At 40.3% G+C, this 16,280-nt stretch overlaps 1 protein-coding gene across 4 annotated transcripts in view; it reads left to right on the top strand.

Annotated features, from left to right (window-relative positions):
* Window positions 1–16,280, top strand: part of arhgap42b (Rho GTPase activating protein 42b) — an 86,562-nt gene that overhangs the window by 47,290 nt on the left and 22,992 nt on the right. For all 4 annotated transcript variants that reach the window (XM_080888960.1, XM_080888959.1, XM_080888962.1 and 1 more), the window contains exons 4-5: window positions 3,939–4,010; window positions 16,038–16,139. In XM_080888960.1, coding sequence (XP_080745086.1) covers window positions 3,939–4,010; window positions 16,038–16,139 — 174 coding nt within the window. The remainder of the gene's footprint in view (window positions 1–3,938; window positions 4,011–16,037; window positions 16,140–16,280) is intronic.

Raw genomic sequence — 16,280 nt, forward strand, 5'->3', positions numbered from 1 at the left:
TAAATAATATAAATATTTGCATAGAATATGAAATGGTTTTACCCAAAATGTGTTTTAGCAGCAGTTGTAAGTCATAGAGGTGAACATGAGAGGTGCTCTTCTAATAAAAGCTGGCCTAAGTAATGATTATTTACAGGCTTTCTCTGCAGTAAACATAGATTAAAGAGGAAACTTAAAAAAAGTCTGATATCCAGCAGAATATTTTTATTAAGGGAAAGATGAATGATACATGATGTTTCCAAAGGGTTTAAAGTTGATATTCACATTTAAATCGGTTCTAAAGATGTGTTTGAAAGGGGAAAATTTGAATTGGTACACTTCACAGTATTCAATTTGAGCTGGCCTTGGTGGCATTCTGGTCGGCCTCTGCAAATTAACCTCAGAGTAACACTTTTGATCTGCTTGATGTTTAGACTGGTAAAAGCAGGAGCATGGGAAAAACAGCACATTGACATTCCTCTCCCTATCTGATAATGAAATTGCTTAGCGCTATTGCATCCTTTCAAGCATCACACTGTGCTCGCTCATATGGATTTAATCCTGTTGAGAGAGGCTGTTGCTGAGGGCATTCGGCACAATGCCAGTTTGAAAGTAATCCATTGAGTCTTAAATAAGATGGCCTCTTTCAAGTTTAACTGTCTGAATCAGCTTATTGGAAGATAATAATCAAAAGTGATCGGAAATCTTGAACATTTTAAATGTATTTTCCATTGCTTTGAATGTAATATGCATTAACTGACACAAGAAGTAATCACGCTCCTATTATATCTAAATCCTGTCAGATTTCAGGTAGCAGTCGCCTTCAAGGACAATTAAACTCAACAGTCATCGACTCAGAAATCCAGAGAAGAACAAACTTGGTATTTTTATCTTGCTTTCAGTCGCTTTCAAATATTAGATCATAATCTCAAAAGCCTGGAGTGCTGTGTATTTAATTGTCCTGTCTATTTAGCTGAACATGAAAAAAGTGTCGTTCTTGCTGTTGAGACGGTAGATAACACAACGACTTCAATACGACTGAAGGATTCTAACAGCTAAGAGATTATTTTTTTATATAACAGATCTGATGACCATCAAATGTCCTCTGTGCTTCTGGTGGAGTACTACTTGTAACCAAAGAGACTTGATTTATCTTACAGAGCTCCATCATGCTTTTAAACCCCATCTGGTGATGAATCATTTTGCAGGTTGCGAGATGATATTTTATATGTAAAGCACTTCCTACTTCAAATTTCCATCAAGCACCTGATTTTAGATGAAGGTTAAAGACTAAATAATAGGTTAAAATGTTCAATTTTGTTTTAATATAACCTGAAATTATTTCAAATTCCCCCAAATGTTATTTGAGTCAAAAAGAGTAGTTAAAAAAACACACAAGCTCAAGATTACTGAACATTAGATTCTCAAGGTGCCCTGTGGTATCTGGCATGAAAACCTTTGCAGCAGAGACCTTAAATCTGGGCAGATGCTAGCTTGAGCCACCACAATCAGACTTATTACAGTACATCCCCCAACTCCCTTACCAGTTCATGGTTTGTCTTTCCTCCTATTTTTAGTTGTCTTGACAAAATAATTTGGCTTACCTACTCATCCTCATCTGTTCCCTTCATGTTTAATATATGAGAGAGGGACAAGCTGTTATTCATTTATGTTTGAGTAATCACAACATTTTGCTGGAATGCTGTATGTTGTATGAGTAATTGATTATAGTATTAAACAGTAGAAGTTTCGAGATGTTGTGGTTTTGAAGTTACTGTACTTTGCAAAAGTCTTGAGCTACTCCTCATTTGTTTTATATGTTATTGGTTTCTGATTTTATGTTTTGAAGTCTGTTCTGTTTTTGTTCTGTTTTTTAGTGTTGTTACTATTAGGGCTGTTCAATATAACCATATATATCAGATGACGATATAAAAACGTCTATCGTTGCATTTTACGCTATCGTTTGTTTCGTGGTGTCACAAAATGAACTGTTTATTGCAATATTTTTTCATTATTTTGATGGTCACTGTAGTGGCTATATTAATTTCTTAAAGTTCTCGCTCTCTCTTATATTTAATATAACCACACTACAGACAGATAAGCGCTTGTTTTTATGCGTTGTCGTTATTTCCACATAAACCTTTCACAATAAAGCTCAAGATCCTGTTGAGACTTTTCAAAATAAACTGAATCACGTGAAAGATCTAGAGTATTTACAGATGAGAAGCAAAAAAGAGCCGCCAGGTGCTAAAAAATAAACCTTAGACTCAAACAGAATAGGCTTTTCCCCGCAGCACGCCGTGTAATAAATACTCACAAAGAAAACGGCGGCTGTTACAACCTATGTCTAAAAATGTATAGTTTCATGCATCGGTTAAAACACTCGACTCCAGGTACACGACGCCCAGCTGGAAACACTTCACGCAAGACGAGCTGCCCGAGATTCACAGAATTTACAGAAAATGTTACATTTTTGTGATTTATATCGTTATCGGACGATAGATGTCTTAATATCGGGATATGAGATTTTGGTCATATCGCACAGCCCTAGTTACTGTCACCATCTTTGTTATTTAAGCCAAAGGGGGCTGTATTTTAACAAGAGTGCTAAGTTATCAGCTAATGCTGGCAAGCTAGGTTAGAAAGCTACATCCATAAACATATACAAAGAGAGATTTCTGCTAATTACTTGTAACACAATAACACGATAATTTCATTCAATTATTTTCAAATTAAAACACAGTTTTCTTCTCTCGTTTCTTGACATTTACTACAGGGGCTAACTTAAAAAAAAAAATCAGCTCTAAAGCTTAACATGGGTTTCATTTGAAGCCCTTTTGAACAGCTGCAAAATTTGTGACTGTAGTGTAATCATAGTGCATTATTACAACAAGTAAAAGTTACATATTTACTCTACAAGATTTTAACATCCACATCATAAAGGGAAAATGAAAACACTGCAGGCTAAAGAGATTGCATCTTCCTTTTCAAGTCACTCATTCTGGTTGGGTTTGGAGCTGACAGGGTTATTTTTAGACAGTGAAAATATGCTATGATTAATGGTTCAAAACAAAGACTCCATCTCGAGAAAGTCTGTGTTCAGAGGACTGTAGCTGGGAAGCTGATAGTCATTCTGAGCTGACACCACTAAATTAGTGCTGTTATCATAGATGTATCATAGAGCCCAGCCCTTAGTTTATCACTGGACAGAATAACACCTTAAATCAACCTTAGAGGCATGTCATTTATGGCAGTGCTTCCTGTGCTCCACCAGTGGTGGGTGAAAGCTCATACACAGAAAATTCAGAAGCACCTTAATGGCACCTTTTTGAACTGCTCACCTGCAGTTCAACATAGACAGTAATTGACACAGTGTATCTCAGCTTTTCAGTTTCTGTCTGGAATAAAAGCGGAGTGACTCCTCCAGAGACCTTTTTTCCGGTCACAGAAGAGGTCACCAGTATGTAGAGACATACTTCAAAAATTTAAATGCATTGCCAATTGAACTTGTAGAGCTGTGCTGCTGCACTGTGTTATAACTCACCAAGATTTGACAATACTGGTGCATCAAAGCTCATATAAAAAGGCTCCGTTTTTGTCTGCCTTGCAAGACTATTGTTGAGTGCTTTATCTCATAGATCTGCTGCACTCATTTCGGTTCCGTGCAGTCACACATTGTTCATTGTCGCTGGCTTAAGAAATATTATTAAATGTGATTGCTCCATCTTCCACGTGTATTTTCAACTGTGTTCGACTTAAGCTGAATGATTCCATAATTTCCTGTGGGGCACATTTGTAGACCAAGCTTATTGTTAAAAAAGTGAATGCCTGCCAGATTACATTTTTGTGATATTTTCTTTCTAATAATTCTTTTTGAAATAGTCTGAAGACTCGGGTTCTATCTTTCAGTCAAACTGACGTCTGTCTGTATCACTGCTTTCTTATGATTTTCATTTCAGATTCAGAATGCAGATGATGTGTTGATTACTCCTTTGGAAAAATTTCGTAAGGAGCAAATCGGCGCTGCGAAGGTAAGAGACCACCTACATGTGCAATTAGTAGCTGAACAGCGCAGGATATTTCATGTATTCTGACACGCTCACCTCCTCTCCTAAGCCCCTTCATTTTCACTACAGTATGTAAATCATTAATTAAAAGTAAAATGTGACACTACCAAGAGAAGTGCCCTGCCCCTAATTAATGAGGCTAGTAGGGGGTATAAACAAATGTGTTGCTCTGCAATTGTGATCTTAAATGGTATTAACTCTTTTTAGTTTTCTATAGTAGTTAGTTTATATTCATTAAAACAAGACATATTGGACATTTACTATTTCTGTATCCAACTATGTTAATTAACACAAACTACATTTGACAGATTCCCCGTTTTGAAAACCACATTAATAATACAATACTTTATCCCATGCCATATTTCACTTCATTTTAATATAAAAATAAACTTTTTTGTGCTGTGAAAAGGGCACTGCACGATAAAATTCTAGCTGCAAACTTTCAGCATCTAATATATTTCACCTTCACCCATTTTATAATCAGATTACTTTAAACCTGATACGTATAATGCAGTCCTCACTAACCTATTGCATACAGGCTTTTGATATCAGTAGGGGTGTTGCTTGAAGGCATCCTGGTTCCACAGTGGACATGTTGTTGAGGCTGAAGCTGACTGCAAAGAACAGTGTGGGTTTGTTGCCACAAGCCATGCTTTCATTCCTGGCCAACGCAAAGGCATAAAATGAAAGTACAGCAGCTTGTTTGTGGTTATTCCCTTGGTGAGATCACACATGAACACGCTTGTAGAATGCAAGCCTTTGCACTGCTCTCTCACACAGTTTGCAAGTTCATTCCTAACTTTATATTGAACTATGAATCATTTGCACATCTTTACACAACCCTGACCCCTGTGATGGTCAACCTAGCCTCAAAGTTAGACTCGCACATTTTGATTTATTTCACATGACTTGACAGCCACTGGTCTGTAAAAGCAGTCACCTTACTGTACGTCCAAAATAATGGAACAATCTCTCTTCACAGCGCTGAGGTGTGAACATAAATCATCTCCTTCTTCTGTCCAGGCCAAATAACCGATGTCACTTCATGTCTTAGGCATCACATGTATCTACCATAATGAAAAAGCACATTTTGCTTCCATTTCTTTCTCTCACTTCCCCATCACAGTGTTCAGTGCAATTGCATTGACTGACTATGTTTATAAAATAGTTCCTTAAAAGCCACAGCCCCTGTCACTCCCACTGCTGCTTATTTCCTCCGACCACTTTCTCCTAATGGCTCTCTCCTCCTACGGCCTATCCCCCGCTAAACATTAGCCCAACTAGAGTGAGATAAAAGGCTGACATCATGAGTGGCTGAGCAACTTTCCACTGTTCCGAGAATCTGGAGAGATCTGCAGGCTGTCTGACCCTTCCAGTTACTGCATTTCATGTCTGAGAACATAAGGTGGACAAATTGGGAACTCTTGCCTTATATGGGTGTGCTTCGAGTAATCCCAAAGAGGTTACGTACCACTGTATCAGCTTCTTAGGCACAAGCACAACACTTCCATAGCAGCAACTCACTAGCAGATTGACTGCAGCACTATAGGACATATTAGGCACGGTCTGCTTAGCACAAGGCTGATCCAAATGTTTGGAATGAACCCCCTCAAACTTCAGTGCAGTCTACTGTAAATACACATGCTTCCAGAACTCAAACAATCACATATTTTCACCGGAGCACCATATGCACTGGCTGCCAGACTGTGATGTAGAACTGAAATTGTTGTTACACTTCTTCTTTTTACTCTCAGGTATATGTTTCTGTTGCTTTCCCAGGTAACACAAACAATACTTTCAGAACTGAAATAAGAATCGAGAATGATCCTAGTTTCTGTTTATTTATACTGCTACAGTGACCACAGTTTACTTAATGGAGAGTAAATATGATGAACAGTTTGCTTTGTTCACCATGTTTAGTGTTCAACTTCTAAAACATCTGTAATATTCATTTGTGTTTAATGAATATTCATTAATATTTTATGATTTATTTATTTTTTCAAAAGTGGGCCTGAAGTGTCACATAGAGCTGATGTTAAATTAGTACTAGAAAGCTTTGTGCACATTTAGGGGGGCAATGTGTGTGTATTTAGTGGTTGTCAGACCTTGAAATTTAAATAGGCCCCAGGAACACTTTGTCAAGGAAATACCAGGGGGTGTCTGACTGTGGGTGGCATTCTTCCTGTCGGAAGTTTTGACACTATTATATTTCCTTCAAAGATCGTCTTCAACATTAGGGGCACTGTGGGGGTCCCACACTTACTGAGTGTGAGGAATTAGTGCAAATAGACCCAATTGGGATACAGATGGCCACCAATGATTTGCAAGGTCCTACTGTACAAAGCGTGGTTAGACATCAGATGATTCTTAACTAGATTAGATATGACTTTTCCATCTATGCTGCATAATCCTAAAATATGCTGCTGAGTCAAGGGATCAATTAAAGTGGCCTGGGGATACACCTGCCAGCTGTGGCCAAAACCTTTGCAATCACACAGATAGGAACAGTATATTTTTATACCTTCATTAACCTTGGAATTTTTCAATCAGTCACTAGATGTAGGTAAGTGCCTCTTTGCGTGCACATGACTGAGAACTTTTACTTGTATCCAATATACTTTAAATTGTATTAAAATACTGGAAAACAGGGCTGGCCCACAGACAGTATAAAAGATGATTATAGCTACAGTGATGTCAACTGCTGATTTCTAAAGTCCTGTTTTTGAGCCTGAAGATAAGCGTTTTCATCGTTAGCATCTCGGTTTCAAAGAACAGGATGTAACAAAGAGGAATGGACTGACTGTAAAGCTGCTTGCTCATTGGCTAATGACTCGTCAATCATAAGTAGTTAGCTAATCAGCATACCATAGACAAGTCTAAACATAGTGTGGCCAAGATTTACAAAGAAGTTCTACTGAGAGCATAAACTCATCAGATCAGTCTTCAGATCCCTTCTAGTGTAATGCAGTGTAGGATGACTTTGTGTAACGCCATAGAGTAGCCAATTATGAAGTGTTTTTTACACTAAAAAATAAATGACATTTCATTTAGAGAGTTTCAAAAAAGTTCAACTTATCCATAATTATATTAGGGATTTTTGAGCTATTTAAAAGCGAGAAATAACTAGATCCTTCCGTTAGCCATTGCTAGCAACAAGCCAACAATTAGCTTTCCGTAAAAGCATGGGTTATGGCAGTGGGAAAAGATGGTGAATTCTCCTGTCAGCTCATAGTTTTGGTCCTGTCTGCCTGATTTAATCTGGCTTGCTCACCTGGCACTGGATCCCAGAATTGACAATGGAATGTTCCATGCAGTACAATCCACGGAGGTGGACTTAACATGTTTTTATATTACAGACTAGACACTGTCTGGCCTTACAAGAGCCAAAGAAGACAAACTGCCTTTACTACCCTGCTCTTTTAGCTCTCATCGCAGCCCTGAAAATGTGAAGTGAGCATACCTCCCCCACCAGCAGAACTTTTGAAACACTTCATTTTGAAAAGAAAAAAAAACAAAAAACCCTGGGCAACATAGAGTTGTACACGTTTATGTGTCACTACTTCATTAACTATTCACAACAATCAATTAGTTGAAGCACAGACAAGCTGGTCGGGCGTCAGGAGCTGTCAAACACACAAACAGATTCACACTTTTACTGTGAAATAATTTGTTACGCAGCAGCTGTCTGATCAGACAAGTCTGAATATTTTTATGTTAAAAGTCTGATCCATTTATTAAAGTTAAAAATATTTGTTTCAGGTTCCCCCTTAAATTCAAAGTCAGTAACAGCAGTTGTGGTTATGTGGTTATATTATTGCACAGATGTTAACCATAAAAAGTGGGACCTCTCAGAATATTAGTACTTATAAAAACATGGGAGCAGGCAGTCTGATAATGAACTAGTTAGGGTGTTATTATTGTCTTGTTAAACTTCACAGAAGAGATGTTTCCTCTCAAACATATAGTGTTATCGTTCTATCTGATTTATTTCAAGGGCCAGTTAATCCAAATTACCAAAGCAGAGTTGACAAGCTTCAAATATCATCATCATATCATTTCCCTCCACAGCCCACAAGAATTGTTTTTAAGTATTCTTGTAAGCCATTGTTTACTGCTTAAGATTACACTGACCATGATAGAGAACAGACTATAGAAAAGAGTAGCAAACTAATATGAGATAAACTGGTGCCATGCGTTGGTTTTCCTTCTCTCCTTAATTTTTCTGAGCCACCAGGTGCCCTTGAACCAAAGTGTGATAAAATATTTTTTATCATTTTCCAAAATTCTCAGGATGTTGAAGATCCCCTCCAGACTCCTTTGTTGATATTCACTTTGAATATTAATTTATGTCTGATATACTTTTTTTTCAAATAAAAAAAAAAAAATAAGATATGCAGACTCAGGTTTCCACATAGTCCCCTGGCTCTGCAAGAGTTCCCAGATCTGAATATCAGATAAGCCTGCACTTTTGTTACAGCTTGCCTGGTAAGGAAGCACATTTTGTAGCGGTTTAACTAGCAAATTTAATAAAACGTATTAAACAAGATAACGTAATTTTAATAGATGACAAAAATATAAAAATGATTGAATGTGAAAGGCAGTAGAATCTTTTGTATTGGATGTATTTGAGAGTGGATATAGTTTGTCTGAGTTGCACAAAAACAACATGAAGGAGCTAAAAAGAAAGTGAGAGGGTAAATATAGGGCAGCCAGGCGAGCCGACTACCAGCACCGGTTTTATAGCCTGCCCACCTAGGTATCTAAAACACATGCCGAGGAAAGGAATGTTGAGAGTAAAAACTAGGGGTCATCACAGCCTCGCACTTGTCATACTAGGACTGGACTGCAAAAGAATTTTAATGGCAGAAAGTCCTGTTTACTGGCAGAGAATTTCAGCACATCTGAGTTTCCCATTGTCAATAGAAGATTTTAAAAAGGACTTTGGGTTTGACACAAAGTTAAACTCCAGATTCCAACCAAGTAGAGGTTGCTCTGTTCTGGGAAACTGCATAATTAAACACCCCGAACTTACTGATGAGTATACTTTTTAATATTTATTGAAAATGTATATTATGATAGGCCGGGTACATCAAAAGCAAGAAAACTTCAAATAACAGTGACTGCAACTGATTGTTAAAGTTATAGCCAATATATTAGTTGTTGACAGATTAATTAATTATGCTTTGACCTTTTCACTACATTGTGCTTATAGACTGTGGTTGTGTTTGTTCGCTATACGAGAACGACACATCCCAGCTGTATTAACATAAAAATCCATTGTATAATCAATGAAGGAAGTGCTGTCCTAGATACTATGCATTGCATAAAAAGGTTAGCAGCCTGTCAGTTATTAGTGTCGTAGTGATTTATCAAAAAATGCACAAGGCGATAAGGTAAGAAGAACAAAACGAGCTTTGAAAACATTTCTCCTAAGAACTTGAGATGACAGCACCGCAGATGATGCAGAGACTCAAACTTTGTGGTGCAAAAACAACAAAACGCATGAATAATGCGATGCAGATTGAATACATTTCTTTTTGTTATTCTCGTATCTGTTCCATCACTTCCCACTGTGCCCTACCCAATAAAGCAGAAACACTATTAAAACAATCTTTCTGAAAGTAATTACTTTTTCTCCTGATCATCAGAATTTCACAAGGCAGTAGACCTTGAGAGGTCGGTCTTTACCTGTTTTAAGGCAGCAGCCGTTCGCTGTAAATATATAAGATATTGCCTTTCGCAAAAGAAGTATATTAAATCAGATTATGCGCAAACAGTGAAATCATCCCGAAAAAGAAGAAGGATGCCTACAAGCATAAAGAAAAATTTAACATGAAAGATGGCGCTGAGTGCAGCTGCTGTGATAGCTTTGTCCCAGCTCATTGATAAGAAAGGCAGTAAGAGTTTGGTAATATTTTGCCCTGTTATCCTGAAATAGATCAAACCATCTGAGACGGTTGGCTTTGTGAAATCAACTATGTTCTTCAGTCTGAAATATTTGTAGGAGGTAACATTATATAAACTAGCAAGGCCAGGCCTGCAGTGCTTGTTTATTCTTCATTATATCATTTTATATAGTGTGACAGTAAACACAGCTGAAAGTGTTTGTTACATTAATAACTTCTTAAAATGCTAATTTGTCTAGTTTCTTCAGATTTCGATGAAACAACACCAAACAACAATCTATGGCAGAAAAAAACAGTTTGGCATCAGCAGAGAAGATTTTGCCGAAAAGAGACGTTTTTCTTCCCGTAACCCACTTACTCAACTCTGCTGCTCAACCCACAAATGCAATTTCCTTACACATTTGGCAGCATTTAGGGGGGGGAAAAAAGCTTCCAACAGTACCCTGCGATAATACATGATTCCCAACATTTCTTTCAACCGTTGCATTGAATAGGGGTATTGGGCTGTGAGGGCTGTGAATTTCTTTTTTTTTTTTCTTTCTTTTTTTTGCCTGTCCCGTTTGGCTCTTTTGCCATCAGAATTGTTGTCTAAAGGCAAAGAAAGATGCCCAACGGATTTACTTTACCAAATTGACCATCCCAGCCTTGCCGTAATGGTCCATTTGAGTCACCTTTTATTGTTTATTTTATTTTCACTTACTGAATATGGGACAGACTTGACTGGGGGAAAGAAGGGGAGAAAGAAAGAGGGAAAGAGAAACAGCTGAGAAGAGGGACGGGGGAGAAGGGCAAAAACCAAAAACCAACAGAATGAGCAGAAAAAGAAAAAAAAGAAGAAAAAAAGAAAAAAAATGCATATATCAATCACCTGGGTCACCTGCTGAGAAAGAAAAAAGAAAACAAGCAGAAGAGAACAAGAGTAATAGAATAAACAACATCACAATGATATATGGGAATATGACAGTAAATACTAAATATTAAACATTATTGTGCAGCACATAAGATCAACAGAACACAGTGTGCTTTGAGGTAGGAGCCAAAAAGGGTGTAGTTTGTGGGTGTGATCACCCGTGTGTACACCTGTGAGCATGGATGCGTTTGTTTTTTGTTTTTTAAAAGGTTCCTTCATGTAATGATCTGCTAGAGGGTGTGGGGGGGCCACAGCCCCGTCCTCCAGGGCATGAAGCAGGTATGGAGGAGATCAAAACTCCAGACATCCAGAGGCCCCCAGAACACAAGAGACCAAGGAAGACCAACAGAGGGGCAGCCGCGCCACTGTCCCAGAAAGAGCTGAGGAGAGTCCCAGATGAGGGCTCACTCAGCAGCCGCGGAGCAGAAGCCAGGGGGAGTTGCAGTGACGCGCCCGTGAGCTCCGCCGGCAGCCAGCCGTGCCTGAGTGACCGAGCCCCAGGCCGGGAGGCCGGGGGCACCCCACCTCCGAAGTGGCCCGAGCAAGCCCCAGGCTCCAGGCCCCGATAAGCGGCCGCCAAGGAGTGAGCCGGTGTGTACCTGGACGCCCATCCCCGGACACAAAGAACCACCAACGCACCGATGTCTGAGGGAGTCCGCCACTGGCAGGGGAAGTGGTGGTAGGGGGAGATAGGCCTCCAAACCTTGGAGGGCCTGAGATGTCCCCAGAGAGGTGGCGCCTGACACCCAACCTGACATATAGACACAGAAATACAGGCACACACATATACAAACATCCATCCCACCCTCATGCTCTCATATGCACTTACTCCACACTCAACCAACGTGGAGACAGACATAAAGAGACGCTGTACACACGATCACACTCCCCAAGCGTACTCTAAGCCCCGGGTCTAGGTACCCTTGCCCCTGGAGGGGGGGAACTGCACCCAGACCCAGGTGGTGTTACCCTTTTCCCTGCGGTGGGGGGAGGCAGACCGCCCCGACTCCGCAGCAGCAGGGAGGCCCCACACTCCAGACCGCAGTCGGACCGCCAACTCCTCCTCCTAGCCCCCCCGCTCCAGCAGGTCGCAGAGAATGGGGGTGAGAGAAGACTCCAAACCTCCCTCCACCCGCTCATTGTAGTGTTGATGCATGTGTGTTCTAAGGTGCATTTAAAACCCAGGAGGGCATGGAGCTACCTGCCAGAGAGCAGCAGGTAAGCGCATGGTCCCTCCTGCTGGCCCTCAATGTCTACGTGTATTTAACATTGAGAGGTGGGCAACGACGCCAGGGGTGAGGTGTACACCCTGATGGTACTTTGGATTCCGTGTATCGTGCCCACCCCCAAGATCCTATATGTATGTGTAATGGGAGCGTGAGTAATGTGAATGTCTAAGTTGTGGGATAAAATTGAGGCAGAGGCAGCCAGAAGGGGACAGGGGGGGGGCCTCCTCTGCACCCTGGTGACACACCCCTACTCCAAGGTCCTGCATGTGTGGGTGGTTGTGGTGGAGCGGGAAGAGGGAGGCAGCTGGAGATGGGGAGGGAAGGAAGGGAGGGGCAAGTGACCCCTCCCTGGGGCCAGCTCCCCCGCTGACCCCAGTAGGCACCCCCATACTCCGCGACCCACCAGGGAAAGGGGGCCCAGGCCAATCCTGGGCTGTGAATTTCTAATGGTACTGGTACCAACTGCTAAATTTCTGGAATCAACACAAAGCTGACTGGAATCAAATTTATAACATATCAATTTTAACTGTGATTTTTTTAAAATATTCATTACTTAGATGCAAAACCCTGCTAAAGATACTGAATAACTTGCTTGTTACCTTAAAAGTAATTTGCGTGGCCTGAGAGAACTTCTTAGTCACAGACTTAGTCATGAGCCAAGCTGACCTATGATATAATCCAAAACAAATAATCATCAAATCTGTCATCTTATTAGGAAGTTCCAAATGTCCAAATGATTCAAGTTGTTTTTCCCTATTTCTTATCTCTAGATTAGGTGGTAAGATGGTAAGAGGAAAGCTTCGCTTGACCTTGATGGGAGAGATGCCTAAGGGATCCTTACAATACAGACCTACTGCATATTCAAGGAAAGCTTGTCAAAAGATTTTCTTTTCCAGAGTATAATAAGAAAAAGCATATTTGGAGATATAAAGATACCAGCGTTTTTCTTGCTGCATCTTTATTCAGCCTTTAAAAGTTGGTCTGTGATATACCAAGAAAATCCCACTGTGAAATGGAAAGGCATGCATACTATATTGCGGACTCTTATCTTTATCACTTTAAAGCCAGAAAACAAAGGGACTGATGAATATTGTTTAGACTAAAGCTTTGCGTTTTGCCTCACACACGAAGGATATTTTCTCTGTTTTTTTTTAAACTGCAGAAGCAGATGTTGTAATTATTTCATACTAATTGGCCAACTTCTTGTCTTCTCAGCAGGTGGGATATCAGGTAAAGATGGAGACAATTATTTATTTATTTATTTATTTATTTATGTGGACCACATCCAGCTCCTGTGTGGTGAAATCACACATCAAAATAACCCAGCTATTGCTATTTAATCACCATTCTGGACCCCTGGTCCAATTAGCCGCCTCTAGTGAGCTCATAGAGATTTGTTTTAAAGTTTTCCCTTTCATGTCACTGCTCAGAGAATCCGTTTAAAATGAACAAGCGAAGAGATATCCCGCATGTGATTCCTCGCTAGACATTGATGTTTGTGTTCTTCTAGGATGGACAGAAATGAGGAAGTGTAGTGTGATAGCTGGGGTTCTTTCCTCTGCATACACGTGCACAGAAACGTTCGACCTCCCTTGCCGCTTGCATCTGTTACCATGGCGATGAGAGGCGTAGAAATGATGGCCCTGAGGCTCGTTAGGGCCACTGTCAAAACTAGCGATGTGCAGCTAGTGTCCAAATATTCCTCCTGCAGTCTTCATATCTGTTCTCAGCATCCTTTCTATAGCAAACTGAGAAGTCCTGATGACCAAAAAAAAAGCCGCCTGCAGTTTTTCCTCATCGCTTTCCTCCCTGCAATGTTACATTAGCAATTAGCAAAGTTACCCATACTACAGCTGCCATCAAAGCGCTCTTAACAGCAACATTAGACTTTTCTAGTTAGAAATTCCACTACAGAGCAATCTGCATCAGAATATTCTCTTCCTGCATCTGATTTATTCATGAGAGCGAACAAAGCAATCAGATCAGGAAATCTCCCAAGTGATAGGTTCATGTGTGTTTTGTGCACCACAGAGTGTCGGGAAGTGCTTTGACTTTATTCATTCCCAGCTAGATGATTACTCTCCAACGCTGGCATTAGTTTGTGTTAGAAACTCCCACTTTGCATGTGCTTGAGGGTATACATATATATATATATCCACCCCAATGTCTTATGTCCCCACATGTTGGGCTTCAAAGCCTTTTGCTTGCACTGCAACTACCTTCTCTTGAAGACTTTTTGCAATTTAAATGCTCATATTCCACTCTGATTGCACAGACATATCCAGGGGCTGGGGGGTATGATCAACACATGGACAAACCAAGAAACACCTGGTGTTCTGCTAGGGTATCATTATGGTAGCACCAGTTTATACACGTCCTGCTTGGATCAAAACAAAGCAGTGCACTTTGGTGACTTAATCAGGCTGGCTATGCCTCACATATTCACTGTAACTCTGAGTCACTGCCTGCACTTTGTAAGTGTGAAAGAGTTAGGCCAGACAGACAGAGAGAGGTTTGTTTTTGGGTGGGTTTTTTTTGTGAGGACTTTTCTGGTGTGCTCACACTGGTCAGCAGCGCTGGGAGATTCCTGCTGTGACTGTGGGGCTCAGCTAAACCTAAAGCTCTTAATTTAATGTGATCTCCAGTGTGTGTGTGTGCATGTGCGTCCGTGCGTTTGTGTGCATGTTTGTGTTTTCCCCAGGGCTTCTGCTGTATGCGTGCTCACAGAATAATGTCACATCACAGTGGCAGAGAAGACAGTCAGCTACCTTTTGTTCTCTAATAAAAAAAAAACCTTAAGGGAAATTTATTTCCTGTCAGCTGACATCATTTTTAATCATATATTTATTTTCTCATCCACCTGTGTATTTCTTTTTCTTTGTTTCAGGAAAGAGTGCTTATATACAACAGATTTTGTTTCCCCTCCCTCATTGCAGAAGAGATTATTTATGAGTAGACGTGATAAGAAAGATGAAAATGAGATGCTACTACATTAAATTATCTATTGATTTGATTTTATTCTTGTTGTATGTTGAAATGTTACCATGTCTTACTGTGAATTCCTCCACAGTTTTATTTCTGAGGTTTGCTGGGGCTGAACGCTGTTCTAGGTCATATCAGTAGCTAGCCGATTAGACTTGCTAAATTTCAGGGCCATGGGAATGAAAATAAACAAGAAGGATCTGGTTACAGTGGCCGTTTCCTCACACTTTCCCCAGCCCCCGCTTATTCTGCCTCTCCGCTCCTCTTTATGAATGTTTGCATTGCGAGATGAGCTTTAAGTAGGCAAAGCTTGGTTTAGAGGTCAGACTTGCAGATGAGGCATTTGAATGTCCTCACTGAGACAGGTTTTCACTGCTTGGGCATTTTGATTAAGTACTATAAAAAGGATCTTCTGGGGGGCAAAATGTTTAATTTCTTTGTTCGTGTACTTTACGGATCGGCATCTCACATGAAAAGCCCATTTCCTGCGCCTTCTTCAGAGTCTTCTGAAACATGCTGACTGAATTCTGGGACTTGTAACTGTTGAGACTGACTTGTGTCTGTCAGTGGATAGCAAAGCAGAACAAGAAAAGAGATGCTAACATCAACTGGTCAGCTATGTGACAGTGCCAGAAGCATTATGCTATGTGTGATTTACAGTGCTGTGGGTTTCACTGTGAAGTTATGTACCTGCCTGTGAATAACAGAATAACAGTGCATTATTCTCACATGACCCATCGATATGCCGACATTGTCTGCTCCTCTGTGCGTTTGTTATAAGCCACTTTCAAGACATGCAATAATCTAGTGTCAGAAATTTTTAATTACATGTGGCAAATGGCATGAGAAACTGTAGTTAGACCTCCACCTAGTGGCAATCCATTCCCACACCCCCAGATCGGGGAATAAGTGACACATTTCTGGTAATGTTTAAGCCTTTCATGTGTCTTGTGAACCTTTTTAGGAGGGGAAGAAAAAGTTCGATAAAGAAACAGAGAAATACTACTCTACACTTGAGAGACACCTCAGCTTGTCATCCAAAAAGAAGGAAGCATATCTGCAGGAGGTAAAAAGAAAAACAAATTTTCTCATCCTGCAAACGTGTCTTTGAATAATGCAGTTTTATGGTCAGCCGAGTGTCTTTGGAAAATAAGCTGTTTGTGTGCTTTGCTGTGCTCCTTACCCCTCTCTCTAACAACAGACTGTT

The sequence above is a fragment of the Rhamphochromis sp. 'chilingali' genome, assembly GCF_963969265.1.
Source record: "Rhamphochromis sp. 'chilingali' genome assembly, chromosome: 8".
Taxonomy (NCBI): domain Eukaryota; kingdom Metazoa; phylum Chordata; class Actinopteri; order Cichliformes; family Cichlidae; genus Rhamphochromis; species Rhamphochromis sp. 'chilingali'.